The 19820-nt window shown below is 50.4% G+C and overlaps 1 protein-coding gene across 2 annotated transcripts in view; it reads right to left on the bottom strand.

Moving 5' to 3' along the window:
- Positions 1-18235, bottom strand: part of OLFM2 (olfactomedin 2) — a gene marked incomplete at its 5' end in the record, with an annotated part of 62084 nt that extends 43849 nt beyond the window's left edge. The window contains one exon of one of the 2 annotated variants that reach the window (XM_082837086.1): positions 18149-18235. In XM_082837086.1, the coding sequence (XP_082693212.1) occupies positions 18149-18235 (87 nt within the window). Of the gene's footprint in view, positions 1-2991; positions 3127-18148 lie in introns of those variants that run through there. The other variant, XM_082837085.1, reaches the window with a different exon arrangement.
- Positions 18236-19820: the final 1585 nt, after the last annotated feature.

The following is a 19820-nucleotide window of genomic DNA, read 5'->3' on the forward strand; positions in this document are numbered from 1 at the left end:
CCGCCCCCCTTGCAGGGATGATCTGTAACACCATCTCTCAGAATCTCTTAGCATATCATGGATCCTGTGGCTTAATGGGGACTCTGAACTCCCCTTGACTAATGAGGTTATTGGAGTTTAGAGAGATTAAATAATTTCCCCAAGGTCATACCACTGGTAAATTGCAGGACAAGAATTCAAACCCAGATTCATCTCAGAGTCCTGTCACTAACTGAGCATTTACTATGTCAGGCACTGAGCTGGGATTTTCAAGCATATACACATTTGACATAGAGGAGGTACTCAATTATTTTGTTGAATAAACAAAATGGGTGGATGGATAGAGAGATGGATGGATGGAAGGATGGATGCGTGGAAGAATCGATGGAGAGAGAGATGATGGATAATGGGTGGATGGAACGATAGATGGGTGGAGAGCTGGATGGAGAGATGGATGGAAAGATGGAGAGATGGATGGATGGGTAAATGGATGGATAGGTGAGTGGACGGATGGATGGGTGGATGAAAGGACGAGTGTAAAGATGGATGGATGGAGAGATAGATGGAAGGATGGATGGAGGAAGGGCTGGATGGTAGACCTCTTACCCACAACAGTTCTGTGAGGTAGGAATTATCATTCTCATTTCATAGATGGGAAACCGCACCTCAGAATGGTGATGTCACTGGGCCAGAGTGCAAGTCGTGGAGCAAGTTAAGGGAAAGTCTGGATTTCAACCTATGTCTATCAGACTCCCAAGGCACTTTCCTGAGCACCCTCATGTCACAGTCCCCTCCCAGGTGCTACCCTGAGTTACCTGGCATCTCACTCCATAGAGCTCTTCTGGCAAGGCTTAGTGAGACTGAGGGATGGGGTGGGGTTCAGGAATGGGAGAACTATTAGCTTTCAGCAGGTGATTTCATGGAAGCATTGAATCAAGGTCCTGTTAGCTACAGATGGGCTAGAGTGAAGACCAGGTCAGTTTGGGTACACACACACGCTCACACTTACAGAAAAATCATGAAACACACAGGAATCCACCCACATGCATACAAACTAGGCACACACACCATTCATAGGCCATTCACAGATACACACTTGAACATATATGCACACACTTCTAAAGACATACATGTCCACATTTATATGCACAAAACATGTACTTGTACATATTTGCAAAGACACATATACACACACAAAATCATAACTCAGAGACATGCTCTTATATACTACGTACACGTTCCCCAGACATACATGCTCTCATTTACACATATGCTCTACATAATACATGAACACATTTACACTGACTCAAACTTTTTAGATGGTAGGGGAGGGGAATCTGACTTCTGATTTCAATGAGACACCATCTCTCTCCCCGCTCAGAAGGCAATAGCAAGAAGTCTGTCTCAGACTCATGTATATAAACTTATATGCACACATGCAATGACATACATGCAAACCCATAGTCAGGGACATACAACTGCAGACACATCCACACCGAGATACAGCGAGTACTCAGGGACACACTCACACTCGTTCTGGGATGCACCCTCATATACAGGCAGACACACTTGTGCCCTCATGCTAGCAAAGCACATACACTTTCTCACACCCTCCACTCACACACACACCCATACACACACCATGCATAGATAGATACACCAGGACATATTCAAATATCGCTTGATGTGACAGATCAACACTGTTTCACACATTGGCTTCAATTCTGAGGATTTAAACTGCAAGCCCTCACCTGGGCCAAGCCCAGGGACAATTCCCTCCAGGAGCTGGACAAAGCCTGAGCACAGGGCACCCCCCTCTCCACTTGCCCACAACGCTTGGGAGCAAAGACCTCTTAGCTTTCAGTGTGGTGGCAGGTGGAGGCTAAACAGGGGGGCTGATGAAGTTGGCGGAACATCAAGCAAGAGGGGGAGCCCCCATGAATCCCAGTTCCAGGTATTGGGAGGAGTCCCGAAACCAGATTGAAGAGGGTAAGGAATGGGAGGGAAGGGGCGTATCTGGAGGAGGCTGAGGGAAGTTTGCAGTGGAGGATGTCTCCTCCCCTCTCCCCAGGACCCCAGGACCACCATTATTAACCCCGAGGGAGTGCCCCCCAACACACACATCCTGCCCCCCTTCACCTCCCCAGCCAAACTCTGTGGCTTGGGAAGCTGGAGGATGAAGGTGATAGAAGAGGATAGGATGGGACGGGGGAGGGGGCAATCCTTCAGTTTCTGGGGGCAGCATGAGCCCCAACCCCGGCTCCCACCCCAGTACGAGACCAGGCCTCCTACGGAGGGTCAGTTATGGGAATAAATATTCAGCACGTGGTGAGGCAGGTAATGAGGAGGGAGATGCAGGGGGTGGGGTGTTGTGCAGGGGAGAGAAAAGGAGAGACAGAAAAAAAAAAGATACAAACTCGGAGACAGCGCGACAGAGACAGACAGAGAGGAAAATAGAGACGCAAACCAGAGGAAAAAGAATATAGTGAGACAGAGAGAGACAGAAAGAGAGAGACATAGAGACAGAGACAGAGAGAGAAGAGAGGGAGAGAGAGAGACAGACAAGGGGCTACTCAGAGACACCGAGACACAAACAGGGAGAGATGCTGAAGGTGGAGACCCTCGGAGACCCGGAGACTTCCCTATTCGGAGGCAGGGTTCCAACCAGCCGCCCGAATCTACCCTCCAGCTCCGCCCCACTCAGCCGGGACCAGGCTGAATTCCGCAGCCCTTCCGCCTGCGCCCCGGGGCCAGAGCGAGCCTAGTACATTGTTGCCGCTCGGACACTGCACACTAATAATAAGAAATAATAATAATAACAATAATAAAAGGCGCGGAGGTGGCTGCGGGTCCTAGGGCTCCTCCGCCTCCGCGTCCAGCCCCCAGCCCCAGGAGGGCGCTCCCCGGCCGGGCGCGCCGGGAAGCGGGGGGGCGGGGGCCCCCGGGGGCTGCTGCTGCGGCGGCGCGAGCACCACGCCCCCCGGGAGCGCCCCCTGCGCGGCGGCCACTCACGATTTTCTCGGAGGCGCCCGCGCGGGACACGGTGCCGTTGAGCCCCACGAGCGAGGGCAGCGTCTGCGACATCCAGTTGGTGACCATGGCCATGGTGCTCAGCACGGCCCCGATCTTGAGCAGCGGCACCGACATCGCGCCCCCGCCTCATGCCCCGCGGCCGCCCGCCGCCTGGTTCTCGGTCCCTTGCCACCCAGCCGCCCAGGGGGCGCGAGCGCGAGCTGGGGGGCCGGGGCCGGGGCCGGCCGGGGGGGCTCGGGGACGCGGGCTGCGGCTCGGCGCGCCCGGCGGGCTCCGCTTATAAAGCGCCGCCTCGGCCCCCCCCCACCCCCTCCCGCGCCTCCCACAGCCTCCGCGCCGGGCACTTCCAGCCGCTGTGACGTCACGGCTCCGGCCCGGAGCCCGGCGGGGGGCGGGCGGCGCCCCGGCTGTCCCCACCCCTCTCCCCCGGCCTTTCAACCCCTCTGTCCGGGATCGCCCCACCCCACAAGGGGCCCCCTCCGGCGGTATTCCCCACCTGCCCCCCACCCCCCGCCGCGGCATTCCCAGCCCCGCCCCCAGCGGTGTTCCCGCCCCTGCCCCCCGAAGCGAGGTATTCCCGGGCCACCCTCCGCTCACAGCCCCTTTCAGAGCCCCGGGCGCTCGGCCTGCGTTTAAATGGGCAGCCGCCCCACCCCGTGCACCCAAAGCTGGCAGGGGGCCGGAGTCGCAAGTCCCCACCCACCTACTGTTAGGACACCGACCCCGGCTCACTAAAACCCGGGAGAGCAGGTATGGGGCGGTGGGCTCCAGTGCGCTCCCTTGAATCGGGTGGCCAAGTGTTTCCTTTTCCCTTGGGGAAGGGGCTTCCCTGGTACCAGGACCACTTTGGGGACCGCTTGGTTGTTTCCGAACGCGGGAAGCGCAGAGTAGCAGGTCCGAAAGCAACAGGCGATTACTGGGATATGTGGAGTGGGGTCACTTCTGCAGCAGGAGGACCCCCATGACTCCAGGGGGCGGCATTACAACCCCGGACGGCCGACACGGGAGCTAGCCTTTTGCCGGCAAGTCCCAGCTGGGTCTCCACTCACAACTTGGACTTGGGGTGGGGGCGGGGAACTGATACTTCGGACCTTCCTCCAGACCCCAGGGAGCAGCTCCGGGGCCCGCCCTTTCGAAGGAAGGGGGAGTGCAGTGCCCCAGCTTTGCACCCACGCACCAGCCGGCGGCGGGGCGGCGAGGCCGCCGGGAGGAGAGCCCGGCTGGTTTAATTTCCTCTGTTTTCCCTGCACTCACGCCCTCTCGTGGCGTCCCCGCATCACCTCGCGCTGCCGCCGCGGCCGCTGCAGTCGCCCTCAGTTCGCGGCCGCCGCCGCCGTATGGAGGCGGCGATGACTCAGGCCTTTCCCTGGGCCGTGGCAGCTCACCGAGGGCTCGCCTCGGGAGAAGCACTGAACATGGGGGTAGGGATGGTGGGGGTCTTGAAGTATCCTTTTTTTTTTAGCTTAACAGCAGGGAGAGGCAGGTTCTGCCCCTATGGGACTTCCAGCAATGACCTCTCTCTGCCTCAGTTTCCTCATCTGCAAAGTGGGTGGTTTAAGGACCCATGGACCTAATACGTGTAAATGGCTCCTGTGTCCTGAGAATCAAGTGAAAGCTTTATTGAACATCTACTATGTCCCAAGCACTGTAAACAACAGATTTAAAAAATGCCTGCCTGGGACTTCCCTGGTGGCACAGTGGTTGGGAATCTGCCTGCCAATACAGGGGACACAGGTTGGAGCTCTGGTCCGCGATGATCCCACATGCCGTGGAGCAACTAAGCCCCAGTGTGGCAGCTACTGAGCCCGTGCTCTGGAGCCAGCGAGCCACAATTGCTGAGCCCCTACACCAGAACTACTGAAGCCCACGCACCTAGAGCCCGTGCTCCACAGCGAGAGGCCACCGCAATGAGAAGTCGGTGCACCACAACGAAGAGTAGCCCCTGCTCGCCGCAACTAGAGAAAGCCTGCACGCAACAAAGACCGAGTGCAGCCAAAAAATAATTAACTAATTAATTATTTTTAAAAATGCCTGCCTATGTGGAGATGAACATTCTATGGAATAAGTCAGACAACAAGTGGGGGTGGGGTGGGGAGTAAAATACCTAGGGTATCGGGAGGAAGGGGCATATGGACTAGGTAGGGGAGTAAAACTTTAATCGAGGTGGTTGGGGAATGTGACATTTGAGCAGAGACCTGAAGAAGGTGAGGGAGGGAGCCATTTGGATATCTGAAGGAAGAGTTCCAGGCACCAAGAACAGCAAGTGCAAAGGCCCTGGGGCAGGAGGATAAGTGTTCAAGGAACAGGAACGAGGCCAGTGTGGTTGCAGCAGAGTGAACTGGGGCAGACTGGGGAGAGATAATGCTTGTAAAGCACTTTGCCTGGTGTCTGGAACATGGTGTTTCATAAATAGTAGCTGACATTGTAATGATTTGCAGCTGATAATGAGCTTTAAAAAATGAGATACCTCCTTGCCTACTTGTACTGCAGCTTGCATTTATGAGTACTGAACACTTTGCAAACACACTTGCTGAGTACTGGATGCAACCTCCCATGAACAGTACAGCAACTTCCCTATTTACAAGAGAGGAAACTAGGCTCAGAGAGGAGAGGGGACCAGCTCAAGGTGACCCAGCACATAAATGGGAGCCCAGGATTTGGACCTAGGTGGGTCTGATTTCAGACCTGGGCTCCAAGCCCTTCCTGTTTAGATAATCTGGAACCCAATGAGACTCTCTCACTCTCTCACCATTGGTGATGCAGGAAACTGCCCTGCCTCCTCCCAGCCAAACTCCTCCAAGGAGTGGTCTACACTCACATCTGCACTTGCTGTCTCTGCTTCCTTACCTCCCACCTCCTGTATGCTTCCAAAACTCCTCTCACTAACGGCACCAGTGACCTTGCGATTTGCTGGTCCCGCAGTCTCACACAAGCCCTCATTTAGTCACTCTCGCAGGTAAGTCTTCATGAATCATTCCCTCCTTCTTGAAAGTCATTTGTCCCTTGACTTAAAGGCTGCACTATCCTGTCTCCTGCCTTATCCCTAAATGTCTCCCACGGCTTTGCCCTGGGTCCCTAGCCACTGTCATTCTGTATACTGTGCCTGGACCATCATCACACTCACATGTAGGGTTTTGGTTCCATTTGGCACACTCCCACCTCAGGACCTTTGCACTTGCTGTCTGCTCTACCCAGAGCACTATTACCACAGATACACATGCGGATTGTTCCTTTACTTCATTTATATTTCTGCGCTATCATTGTGCAAGTCAGAGCAATGCCCTACCCTTCTCCAGAAAACTACACTTCCCAGGTTCCCTGGCACACTGGCTTCCTATTAGTCTCACCCAATGAGAGGCACTGGAGGGAGACTGGAGAGTGGGGAGGAAGGGAGAGGCCAGGGTATTTCTTCTCTCTCTTTCTGCTTAGGGTGGGGGTGTGTATTCTGACGGCAGCCATACCTACTCCATGATCCTATGATCCCAGCTCCCACACAAGAAACTTTTCTTCATCACACTTCATCACACTACCCTTTTGTCATGTGCCTCCAGTAGCTTTGTGCTGTGGTTTATCCCTGATCATCCCATCAGTTTGGCTTCTCAACTCTTCCATCTCACACTTAACCAATTCTCTATATTAAATTTCCTCTTTGAAACACCTAGACTGGTTTGTTTCCCTGATTGGACTCTGAGCGATTTGGCTACTGTATCCTGAAAGACATCCCCTGGCCACCTCATCTACAACAGCAACCCCTCTGCCCCCGTCCCCTACTCTGCTCTATTTTGTTGAACAACATTTATCACCATGTGACATTATATTGTACTTTTATTTGTTTATGGTTTGTCTCTTCCACTAGACTTTCAGTTCCACAAGGGCTCCTACATGTCTGTGTTTTTTACAGCCTCATCCCTAGGGCTTAGCACAGTGACTGGCACATAGTAGGTGCTCAGAAATTGTTTATTGACTGACTAAATGAATCTACAGCTGAGTCTCCCAAAAGCATTTCTGCAGCCCAGATCTCCATCTAGAGCTCAAACCCCTATGCCCATCTGCCTCTTGGACATCTCCACTTGTGTGTTTCACAGGACTAATAGCACATGACACCCGCCAGAACAACCTCAATCAAAAGGCAAGGGCTTCCCTGGTGGCGCAGTGGTTGAGAGTCCGCCTGCCTATGCAGAGCACACGGGTTCGTGCCCCGGTCCGGGAAGATCCCACATGCCGCGGAGCGGCTGGGCCCGTGAGCCATGGCCGCTGAGCCTGCGCGTCCGGAGCCTGTGCTCCGCAGCGGGAGGGGCCACAACAGTGAGAGGCCCACGTGCCGCAAAAAAAAAAAAAAAAAAAAAAGACAGGCAGTACCAAGTATCGGTGATGAAGTGGAGAAACTTAAACCGCTTTCTAGTGGGAACATAAAATGCTGCAACTACTTTAAGAAACAATTTGGCAGTTTCTTAAAATGTAAACTGAAATTTACCATAAGACGCAACAATTCCATCTACCCAAGAGAAATTAAAGCATATGTCCATGGAAAGACTTGCATGTGAATGTTCATAACAGCATTGTTCCCAATGAATGAAACAATTCACATGCTCATCAACTGGTGAATGGATAAACAAACGGTGGTACATGCCTACAATGGAATGTCGTTCAACGATAAAAAGGAACGAGCTACTGATACATGCTACAGCATGGATGAACCTCACAAATATTTTCCTAAGTGAAAGAAGTCAGACACAAAAGGCCACACTTTGTATGAGTAGTTTACACAAAATGTCCAGAGAAAGCAAATATATAGAGACAGAAATTAGATTAGTGATTGCCTGGAACTGGGGATGGGGTGGGGATGGCATGAGGGATCTTTTTTTTTTTTTTTTTTTTTTGCGGTACGCGGGCCTCTCACTGTTGTGGCCTCTCCCGTTGCGGAGCACAGGCTCCGGACGCGCAGGCTCAGCGGCCAGGGCTCACGGGCCCAGCCGCTCCGCGGCACGTGGGATCTTCCCGGACCGGGGCACGAACCCGTATCCCCTGCAGGCGGACTCTCAACCACTGCGCCACCAGGGAAGCCCCCGGCATGAGGGATTTTTTGCGAGTGATGGAAATGTTCTAAAACTGGATTGGGGTGATGTTTGTACAACTCTGCAAATTTACTAAAAGTCATTGAGTAGCACACTTAAACAGGTGGATTTAATGGTATATAAATTATATCTCAATAAAACTGTTTAAAAGGAGGAATATACCTAAACTTTCCCTGCAAGTTCCCGCCCCCCAGGAGCCCTGCACTGACATGAGAATGAGTCCTTCCTTAAATTTTGCACCCTAGATTTCTTGCTTGCCTCACCCTGGTCCTGGACCAAATATACCCACAGTTAGAAACTACAGATAGTGCCCCTCTCACCTTCCTTCTCTTTCCCTACTCCATTCAAATTATCACCAATGCCAGCTGAAATTGATGTAGAAATATCTCCAGAAAGAATCCCCTTCTCACTGTCCCCATCATTACTCTAAACATCGTGTTGGGGAGTGCTACAGATTGAATGCCTGTATCCCTCCCCCAATTCATATGTTGAAAGCTAATCCCCAGTGTGATAGTATTTGGAGATGAAGTCTCTGGCAGGTGATTAGTTCAAGAGGGTGGAGCCCTCATGTATGGGATTAGTGCCCTTATACAGAGACCCCCCCCCAGAGAGCTCCCTCTCCCTTCCATCATATGAGAACACAGTGAGAAGACACCAAGAAACTGGTCCTCACCAGACACCAAACCTGACAGCACTTTCACTTTGGTCCTGGACTTCCCTAAATCCAGAACTGTGAGAAATAGATTTCTGTTGTTTGTAAGCCACCTGGTCTATGGTATTCTATTATAGCAACCTGAACACACTAAGGCCAGGTGCCATGAAAAGAAATTTTTTTTCCCTGACCTGAAAATTATCAGGAGGAAAAAAGTTCATAACTCTCAGAAACAATAACAATAGTTGCTAAGGTTTATTGAGTACTTATGAGCTCGGCACCATCTGCAACAATGTACATGTAATAACTCATTTAACCCTCAGAATACCACTGTGAAGTAGATTGGGTTAAATTCCATTTTTTTTAATGAGGAAATAGTGGCACAGAGATGCTAAGAAACTTTTCCCAGCCCCCCAGGAATCTATCCCAGACAGTCAGGCTCCAGAGTCTGGAGGCTGTTCCTGGGTCATTTGGCCCTATTCAAAGGGGAAAGAATAAATGTTGATCCCTACCTCAAGCCACATACAAAAATCAATTCCATGTAGATCTTACATCAAAATGGGAGAGATAACAAATCTTTTAGAAGTAAATCTAGAAGAATATCTTCATTACTCTGAGGCAGGCAAAGATTTCTAAAACAGGACACTAACAAGCATTAACCCTGAAGGAAAAACAGTTATTACTTAAACTACATTCAAATTAAGAAATTCTATTTATCAAAGACATCACTAAGAGAATGAAAAGACAAGCTACATAGCAGGAGAAGATATTTGCAATCCTATGTCCAACAAATAACTGATATCCTCATTTTTAATTTATGTAAAAGAGAGAGAAACACAGATATAAAATTTGGATGTATAAAAACACATGTTCTTACAAATTAATAAGAAAAAGGCAGACAACCTAATAGAGAAATGGGCAAAAGACTTGAGCAGGCATTTCATAAAAGGGGATACTCAAGTGGTCAATAAGCATGTGAAAAGGTATTTAAATATTAGTCATCAGGAAATGTAAATTAAATACAAAATGTGATACCACTAAACACCCATCAGAATGTCTAAAGTGAAACAGAAAGACAACACCAAGTGTTGATGATGATGCAGAGCAACTCGAATGCCCAGACACTACTAGTGAGAGAGTAAATTGGTAAACTCTTTGAAGAGTCTTTGGAACTTTCGAAGGCTGTTCAGCAGTTATCTCCTGAAGTTCAATATATTCCTCCCCTATGACTCAGCAATTCGACTCCTCGGTATATACACTTGAGTCTCACTATTTGTGGGTTCCATAGTGTCAAACTCGTCTACTCACTGCAATTTATTTGTAACCCCCGAGTCAATTCTCATGGGGCTTTTGTGGTGATGCATGGACGTCCACAGGGTAGCAAAAACTTGAGTCACTGACACACAGGTTCCCCATGGAGATCCACCACAGCCATGCTCTGGCCTTTTTGTTTTAGCTCTCATAACTGTAATCAAGTGTCTTTTTCACAGTCTACTTAGTGCCAAAATTTTCACATTCTCGTGCCTTTTATTGGTGATCTCGCTATTTTAAGAGGCCCCATGCACAGCGCTAGGTTCTGTCTAGTGCTCTAGGCGCAAGAAGGTGGTAACATGTCTTCCAGAGAAAATACAACTTGTCGATAAGTTTCACTCAAGCATGAGTTATAGTGCCTTTGGCAGTGAGTTTGTTGCCAATGAATCAACAATGTATATGAAATAAGGTGTTTTTAAACAGAAACATTCATAAAAGAAGGTTGCATATTCTTTGGTCAACAAAAATGTCGTGACCAGAAGCTTGCAAGAATCTAACCCCACGATGATTCAGTATTCACTAATTCAGTATTCACTAATTCTGTATAGAACATAATTACTGCGAATAGAGAATCTACTGTACACATATACCAAACAGAAGTGTGAACAAGCATTCACTAAAGACACGTGTCAGAGTGTTTATTTCAGCACACTTTGTGTCAGCCACAAACTTCACCAGCCCAAATGCCAAGCAACAGTAGAATGGATATACCACATGCGATATATCCACACAACGGAACACCATAAAGCAACAAAAACAGAGACTCAATCACAAAACAATAATACGGAGGAATCTTACAAACATTATGTGGAGCAAAAGAAGCTGGGCACAAAAACTACATGCTTAATGACTTCATTAAGTTACAAAGCAGGTCAAACCAGTGTATAGTGAGAGACATTAGCTTAGCTGTTACTCTTGAGGGGGCAGGTGGCAACTAGAAGGAGGATGAGGAGGTTTCTGGATTCTTGCAAAGTTCTGTTTCTTGACCTAGTACATTATGTCACTTCAAGACAATTTATCAAGCTGCACCTTTATGATTTGCATACTTCTTTGTAGCTATGTTTTATGTCAAGAAGGAAGTTTACTCAAAAATATGAATTAAGGTATCAAGTATAAAACATAAGGGTCATTTCTGTTTGATGTGCAGCAGGTAAAAATGCAAGAAGTTCCAGTAGAAAAGCTAGAAAACATAAACCAAGCAAAACTCACTGTCCTTTGTAAGAAGCCAAGTGGTCTCTGTCAACCAACTCTGCCTTCTTGGTCTCCACAGTATTTCATTCACACAGAGGAAAGGCATGAATTTACGTCTGCACATACACAGCTTTGCATCCCTTGGAACACAAGTGGTGTTAATCTTCTAGCCTATGCCTGCTTTTAGTTTTTTGCTCGGTTACAGCAAATGTTTGGAAATGGTGTTGAATTCTCCCTGGAATTCTCTCTCTTGCCATCTCTGCTTTCCTGCCTGCTTCAGAATTCCAAGAGGAGATTCCAAAGGAGACAGTAGTCCTGGCTGAGGACCTTGGACACCAGACAATGACAGGTACATTCCCCCGTCCTCCCCCAAATATCAGTCCTACTATGCCTCTGGCTGTCACCAACTTGCCTCAGGTCTTGTTAGCTCCTGAAATAATTCTGTCTTCACACCTTTACTGTCCCTACTCTAGTTTCAGTCAAAGGATCTGTCCCTCACACAAATCCAACCATGTCTCATTCCTGGCTTTAAAACCTTCTATTTAAACAACAAAAAAGCAAACATCCCAGTTTTGAAAAGGAACAAAGGACTTGACTAGACATTTCTCCAAAGAAGATATACAAATGGCCAATAAACACATGAAAAGATGCTCAGCATCGCTAACTCTTAATAAAATGCAAATCAAAGCCACGATGAAGAACCACCTTACACCCCTTAGGATGAGCTAGGATCAAAAAGTCAAATACTAACAAGTGTTAGTGAGGATGTGGAGAAAATGGAACCCTTGTGCACTGTCGGTGGGAGCGGAAAACGGTCCAGACACTATGGAAAATGGTATGCATATTCCTCAGGAAGTTAAACACATTATTATCATACAATCCAGAAGACCCACCTCTGGGTATACACCCAAGAGTTAGAAGCAAGGTCTTGAAGAGATATTAGCACATTCATGCTCATAGCAGCATTATTCACAATAGCCAAAGGTGGAAGCAGCCTAAATGTCTATTGAAGGATAAATGGATAAACAAAATGTGTTCCAACCATACAATGAAACAGTATTCAGCCTTAAAAAGGAAGGAAATTCTGACACCTGCTACAACATGGATGAACCTAGAGGACATTATCCTCAGTGAAATAAACCAAAAAGACAAACACTGCCTGATTCTACCCATGTGAGGTCCCTAGAGGAGTCAAATTCATAGAGACAGAAAGTAGAATGAAGATTGCCAGGGGCTGGGGGTAGAGGATGGGGAGCTGTTGTTTAGTGGGTAGAATTTCAGTTTCGCAAGATGAAAAGAGTTCTGGAGACGGATGGTGGCAATGCTTGCACCACAATGCAAATGTACTTAATGCTACTGAATTGTACACTTAAAAATGGTTAAGATGGTAAATTTTATATTCTGTGTATTTTGACACAATTTTAAAAACGCTTTTATTTAAACACACACACACACCCTTACTTGGCCCTGAGAACGATTCCACAGTGGGCTGTGTCGCACCCCTCCACTTCCCCAGTACCTCGCTCGGTGTCATTCACGTAGGAATTACTAGAGAAATTAGGACTAGAAAGAATCTGGCTCATCATGTGCTCCCCGTGTATTTTTCTTGGGAACAACCAGGATCCTCTCAGCACCTAAAAGGTAAGAAGCTATCTTCCATCTCACTCAATCGCTTCAACCGACTTTGCCTCTTGGTTTCTTTCTTCTCACGCTGCGACACCCTGTCTTCTCATCTGTTAAGCAGGGCTTAGATGCTAACAGGCACTGAGACCCTCCTGGGTTTCCCAGAAGCAACACAAGTCAGTTTCTGCATACAGACTTCATGGAACCTATTCTGACTCCTCTCTGTTCCTCTGGTTTCTCCTTGATTTGTGGCTGAGCTCTGCATGGATGAGGTTGTGAGACATACCAGGCTTCCGCTCTGGGAGTAAAGATATGTCAATGTTCTTGGACAAGAGTTCCTGAAAAATGCGAACAAAATCTCCTGCCCTTGTCACAACTCCCTTCTCCCCAGCATAGCCAGGCTCAACTTTAGAGAAGTTAAATCTTCCATCCCAGTCCTTGAGAGCTCCAGCAGCCACCCAGCCTTGGTGTCCAGTAGAAGGCTCAAAACACAGAAGGCTCACAATGGACGCTTTCTAAATGAATACGTGAACACATGAATAAATGAAAAGAGCAAGTTACTGCCTCCCAGGCACTGACACTGAATTCTGGGGACACAGAGTCATTGCCAACAACAACTGCTGGGATTATGAGAAATCCACACACGCCCACATGGTCAACCTGTATGGACACAGAGTCACTGTGCCCACACACCCACAAACATGTCCCTAAACATACACACACACACACCCATGGACGCTACAGACACACTCCTATAGGGCCAGAGTTACAGTGAGGTGAGTCATGCAAGAGCAGAGGTGGCTCCTGCCTTTATTTAAATTTTGATATTTTGTTCATCATGGATCTTTTGCATTAATTTTGAGTTTCTTAAAATATTGCATTAAAATAGTATTTATCTTGGCCTCTGAGGCTTTGGGCGCTCCCTTCAATCTTGCACCCAAGGCAAGTGCCCCGTTTGCTTCACACCCTGATCAGGACCCTGGCTGACACACATACCCAGGGGCATCTGCCCACACGTCTTCCCCAGAGTCCCAGGGACGTACACAGTCTCTGAACAAACCTCATTCTACCACTAGGTGTCGCCCCAGCTCCTTCATCTTCGGCTCAGCATCGACACCACCATTCCTTAGGAAGAAAATGTCCAGTTCACTTATTATCTGGGAGTCCTCAAGATTTCCTTTTACTTCCATCCACCTGGGACATTTACATTTTCTAAAGGCGCCCTGGGGGAAACAGCATCTTAACCCCAAATAGTGGTGCCCTGCAATGGTGGAATTTTAGGCACAGATGAAGAAGATGGGTTTTCCTGATGCCTCTGATCCAGGAGCTGTGGTTGACTTGAAATGGGTATGGGATAGCCCAAGGGGAGAGTTGTTCCCCCGACCCTCCCTTGACACAAGAGTTCCACTGTTTGAGAAAGAAAGAGATTCTGTGGGAGGAGGAGGGGGATTCATCCATTCATTCAACAGATATTTGTTGAGAACCTACTATGTGCCAGGCTCTGCTGTAGGCATTGATGATACAACAGAGACCACTGGACCCTGATGAGCTGCCCCTCTAAGGGAAGACAGACAATAGGTGAAGAAACAAATCCTGGAAATGTAGTGACAAAGCCTATGAAGAAAAATAACACAGAGTAAGAGCTCAGAAAGTGGCAGTGGGAGGTTATTTTTGATGGCCTCTCAGAGGAGGTGACATTTAAGCAGAAAGAGAGGGAGGAAGTTGAGTAGTTACCTGGGGGATCAGTGTCCCAGGCAGAGGAAATGCAAAGTGCAAAGGTCCTGAGGCATGCATTGTAAACTGAGCTACTCCTCTTGTCCCATCCTGTGGGGACCCCAGGAAAGAGGTGACCCCAAACCCAGATAGTACCAAAGATGTAGCTAGATCTTTTTGTTGTTGTTGTAAATGTATTTATTTTATTTATTTATTTTTGGCTGCATTGGGTCTTCGTTGCTAAGCGTGGGCTTTCTCTAGTTGTGGCGAGCGGGGCTTCGTTGCAGTGCACGGGCTTCTCATTGCGGTGGCTTCTCTTGTTGCGGAGCACGGGCGCTAGGCTCACAGGCTTCAGTAGTTGTGGTGTGCAAGCTCAGTAGTTGTGGCTTGCGGGCTGCAGAGTGCAGGCTCAGTAGATGTGGCGCACAGGCTTAGTTGCTCCGCGGCATGTGGGATCTTCCCGGACCAGGGCTCGAACCTGTGTCCCGTGCATTGGCAGGCGGATTCTCAACCACTGTGCCACCAGGGAAGCCCTGTAGCTAGATCTTAAGGAGGACTCCCCAGTGGTCAGGAAGGGACCATCTTTCCCACGGGTAAGATGGTGGGCCTTGGACCTGTCAAGCTCTCTGGTAGCTCCAGACCCTGGAGGGATGGACAACTTCTCTGACAGGTCCTACTCCCCTGTTCTCAGGGTCAAATCCAAACTGCTGTCCACGGCCCACAAGTTCCCACTTGGTCAGTCCCTCCTGGTTTCCCTGGCCTCATCTCCCCCCAACTCCCCCTTCACTCACACCTATCCAGCCACACCAGCCTCTCTGCTGCTCCCCAAACATACCATGCTTGTTCCCACTTTCAGGGCCTTTGCACTTGCTATTTCTGCTTTGAATTCTCCTCTCCTGGATACAGAAGGCATCCTTCTCTCACTTCCTTCAAGTGTCGCCTCAAATACCACCTTCTTAGAGACACCGCCTCTACCACACCTGCTAAAATAGCCCCCCACTGCACCACCATCACACTTTAATCCCCTTTGCCCTGTTTATTATTCTTCAGGCCACTTGCATTGTATTATATATTGATTTAGCTGTTGATATTGTATTATATATTTATTCGATTCTTGTCTGTCTCTCCTGCAACAAGGTCAGCTCCAGGAGGGCAGGGATTTGATGACTTGGCTCATGGCTATATCTCCAATGCTTCGTCATATCTGCTGAATGAATGGACAAATGAATGATTTCTAGAAAGGACCCCTGGTGGAGACCAGGGCCCATCAAGGACCGAGGAGGGGGTTCTGGGAAGTGATGGAGGGGACGGAGATGGGACAGAGCATCCATTCTCCAGACCTCTTCCTTCCCTGGGGCGCCAGGCTGGGTGGGCAAGCTGGGGCACGCAACACTGTAGTGCCCATGGCCGCCTGGAGGCACTGTAGTTGGTGGCAGGACCCTACCAGTCTCACCCCAACTGATTACTCCAGCTTAGCTCCGCCCCACCGGCCATTTAGCCCCACCTCCACTGAACCCAGTTTAGTCCCACCCCCTAAAGAGCCTGGTATGGCTCTCGTGCATCTTCATGTTAGCCCTGCCCCCAAGCATCTCCCACCCTCCTCTGGGGTCACCCAACATCACCTCTCACTGCACTCTCCCACACCCTTAGGCAATCTTGGAGAACGAACAGGGTATCTAGAGTTTCCTAGGGGCCGGCAGGGGTGGAGGAAAATCCCCAGGTAGTGGCTCCAAGGATCCTCCTTGGAGACCCAATTCAACTTCACTCCTGGTGCATTTTTATGCACCATTCTCTCAAGTGTATACCTCTTTCGGTCTCTCATCTCTCGCTCAGCTGACTCTCTTTACTTCTTTGGGGCTCACATATCAGTTGAGCACCCAGTGTGTGTGGCCTGATGCTTGGCTCTGAGCACACTTCCCATCCCAGCCCGTATGTGGGTCCTGAGATAGGGAAACAGAGGAGTGAGGGAGGGGACCTCACGAGGTCTCCTTGTAGCCTGGAAACCTTTCTATCTAGAGTCTGATCTCCATCCCTCCCAATAGCCTCCCTCAGGGTGGGTACAAGGTTCTGATTCTTCTCTTGGCCAGGAAAGAGAAGGTGCCAGGACTGTTTTTCCTCTGAGCTTCTACCCAGAAACCCTCCTAGTGTTTACACAGGCACTGTTCACACCCATGGAGTGGACTATTTAACAAGAGGGTAAATGCGTGGGCTAAGGAGCCGGACTGCCTTGGTTCGATCCTAGCTCTGCCACTCCCAAGCTGTCTGAGCTTAAGCAAGTGACCTAACTTTTCTGTGCCTCAGCCCCCACCATCTGTAAAATGAAGGTAAGCCGCTCAGAGGATTAAATGTCTTAGTTCATTCGGTGTGCTTGAAACAGTGCCCAGCATATAATAAACACTTAATAAGTGTTAGCTGTTATTATAATTATTTTATTATTTTGGAGAACTTAGGGGGCTCCCACCCCCAAGATGGAGGAGGAAGGAGGTTTCCCAATAGCATTAGAAAGCTGGGACCACCCCCCCGCATTTTGAAAAGTCCCCATCTCTTGCCCAAGAGATGAGGTACCATGGAGAGGGAGACGTGCTCCTGTGAAAGCATGTAGTGTGCAAGGCACCAACACACACACACGGATGTACACGTTCGCACACACAGCCCTTGCCCCGCACATCCGCTTTTAGAGTGACTTAGGCACAGAATGACACATGGTTACCCAAAGCTGCCACACAGCCACACACCCGGTCACCCACATTTTGTACAACACCCGGGCAGATGGGCCAGGGTCATGGGGACACTGACACACACCGTCCTTTATACACGGCCACAGCTGCCCACATACCGCTGGGATTAATACAGTCCTCACTTGCTGTCACACAGCCGGTCACACACAGATACACAACTCCCGGTCTCAGGCTCACAAGCCTTCCTCAGCGGCCCTCCAAGTCACAACCTCCCACTGTCACATACAGACTCTGCCTCAGGTACAAACACCCTCCCCCAATCATGCCCCAGGTCATGCACGGTTGGGCACACCTGCACAGCCACACACGCAAACTCTCAGTCACACCCAGCTGTGACACACAGGCACACACGTTTACCCAGCACCCTCCAGCACTTCACACACGTCCCCGTCAGTCACTCACACGTGAGTCCCGCCCCCTTGCCCACCTTGGGGGTGCGGGCGAGGAGTGGGGGTCTATAAAAGCCGGGCACCTCCTGCCATGATGGGGGAAGTGAAGGATAAGCGACACACAAGGCCCCCTGAAGTCCCCCCACGACCCCACTTAGCTCGAGCGAGATGGCGGGTGTGGGCTGCGGGTCACCGAGAGGTTGAGAACCCCGAAGCTGGGATCAGGTTGTCTCCCAAACCATCCCACTTCTGAGGCTGGATCTGAAGCTCCCCTTCCCGTTCCCAAAGCCAGGGTGGACGTCCCAGCCCCTCCCTCGCCGCGACGCCCCCTCCCTCGCAGCCGCGGGGGGCTCATGGAGCCCCCAGTCCCGTTTCTGCGGGGCCCCCTGAGCCCCCGCCCCTTCTGGAGCCCTCTGCGCCCGCACCTGCCTGCCGGGCCCCTACCTGTCCGGCGAGGCCTGAACACAGCAGCAGCAGCAGCGGCAGCGGCAGCGGCGGCGGCGGCGGCGGCGGGACCGTGAGCGGCCACATGACGTGCCCCCGGCCCGGCGTCCCGTTCCCCGCCCGCCCTAGCGACGCCTCGGCACGGAGACCGCCACCAGGCGCTACCCCGCCCGCCGGGCCGGGCGACCCTATGCCGCCGCCTCCCCGGCCTCGCGGGCGGCTGGGATTCCGCCCCACCCCCGCCCCTCGCTCGCTCCGAGTCTTTGTTGCGGGCTCCGCCCCCCGCCCCGCCCCCAGCTCGTCTTAGGGCGCCGAAGGAGCGGGGTCTGGGGTCGGCGAAGCGGGGCGGGGGGGAAGCCGGCACCCGAGAGGGTAGCTGGGATTGCGACCCAGAACCCCAAGGCCAATCTGGGGGTGGCTCATGGAGATGGGGACGGTGAGGGGGTTCCTTCACGTGGTAGTCAACTTCACCCTCCCTGGACATTTCCCACGTTATAAATGGGGTTGGGAGAGGGATCAAGGGGCAGGCGGCGTAGGAGGAAGGCCTGGTAGCAAAGAAGAGAAATTGAGAGGCCCCCTCTTTAAAAAGCTCAGGAGTCAACAGAGAAACTGAGACAGAGTCTGTGAAATTGGGCTTCGAGGGACGGATCACTGCAGGGACGGGGGCGGAGATGGAGACAGAAAGTGAGAGACAGATACAGGGGGCGGGAGATCTCTAGACTAGGCCAAAGGGGATGGCCAGCTGGTGGGCATCTTCCTTCCCCCATCACACCTGGGACAGTCTCTGTTTCCCTTTGCAATGGCCCAAGACAAGAGACCAGATCCTGAGAGAATCAAAATATTAAGGCCACCTCCACACGAAGCTATTTGCATATGAAGGACGTCCTCGTCCAGCCTCCGGACTTTCTCTGCCTGTCCCCCCTCATCGGTCTCCCCAGATATCTTCCCTCACCAAAGTTTCTCTATGGTTTTTTGGGTGAGAGAGGAAGCAAGTCGGGTTATAGAGAAATCAGCCATAAAATATTGGGAGTGGGGAAGCCTGGCATTTTTCTTACCCTACTGTGTGCCCTGTAGATAAGTTATGGTTTTGTCAAAGCAAGGAGAAAGAGCTGGTTATCCAATAAGACCTGGGTTCGACCCTGGTTCTGTCACTTCTTGGCCATGTGACCCCAGGCAAAGAGCTTTCCTTCTCTTACGAGACCTGTTTCCTCTTGAGGTGTTGGGGACTTCTGTGACTTATGAGTGAATGAATAGAGCACCTAACCAGCGCCCAATCCCCAGAGGGCATTACTACAATGAAGCGTGGGGTTGAGGACACTGGCCATGGGATGTGGGACACAAAACAGAATCTGAGCCAGGAAAGGCATCTCGTCATCCCTCTCCCTCTTTTTCCCAGATGGGAGATGATCTTTTTGCTGACTCCTCAGGCCAAGCCTGCATTAGGCATGGGATAGGAGAGGGGTATTGGTTGTTGGAACCCACGAGCTCTTGACGAAGAGTGGGCTGTGGTCAGCTCGGGTGGATGAGGGCCCTACTTGTCCCTGTCCCTTTCCTTGCCCTTGTTAGTGCTGTGTTTCAGAACCACGGACAATGTCCTCCTTGGGATTGGTCATGGAGGAGGTCATTGTATGGTCAAGCTATGGCCTGTGTTGTGTGGTTGACATGGGTCAAT

Source organism: Leucopleurus acutus (genome assembly GCF_964270905.1).
Source record: "Leucopleurus acutus genome assembly, chromosome: 3".
Classification (NCBI taxonomy): Eukaryota; Metazoa; Chordata; class Mammalia; order Artiodactyla; family Delphinidae; genus Leucopleurus; species Leucopleurus acutus.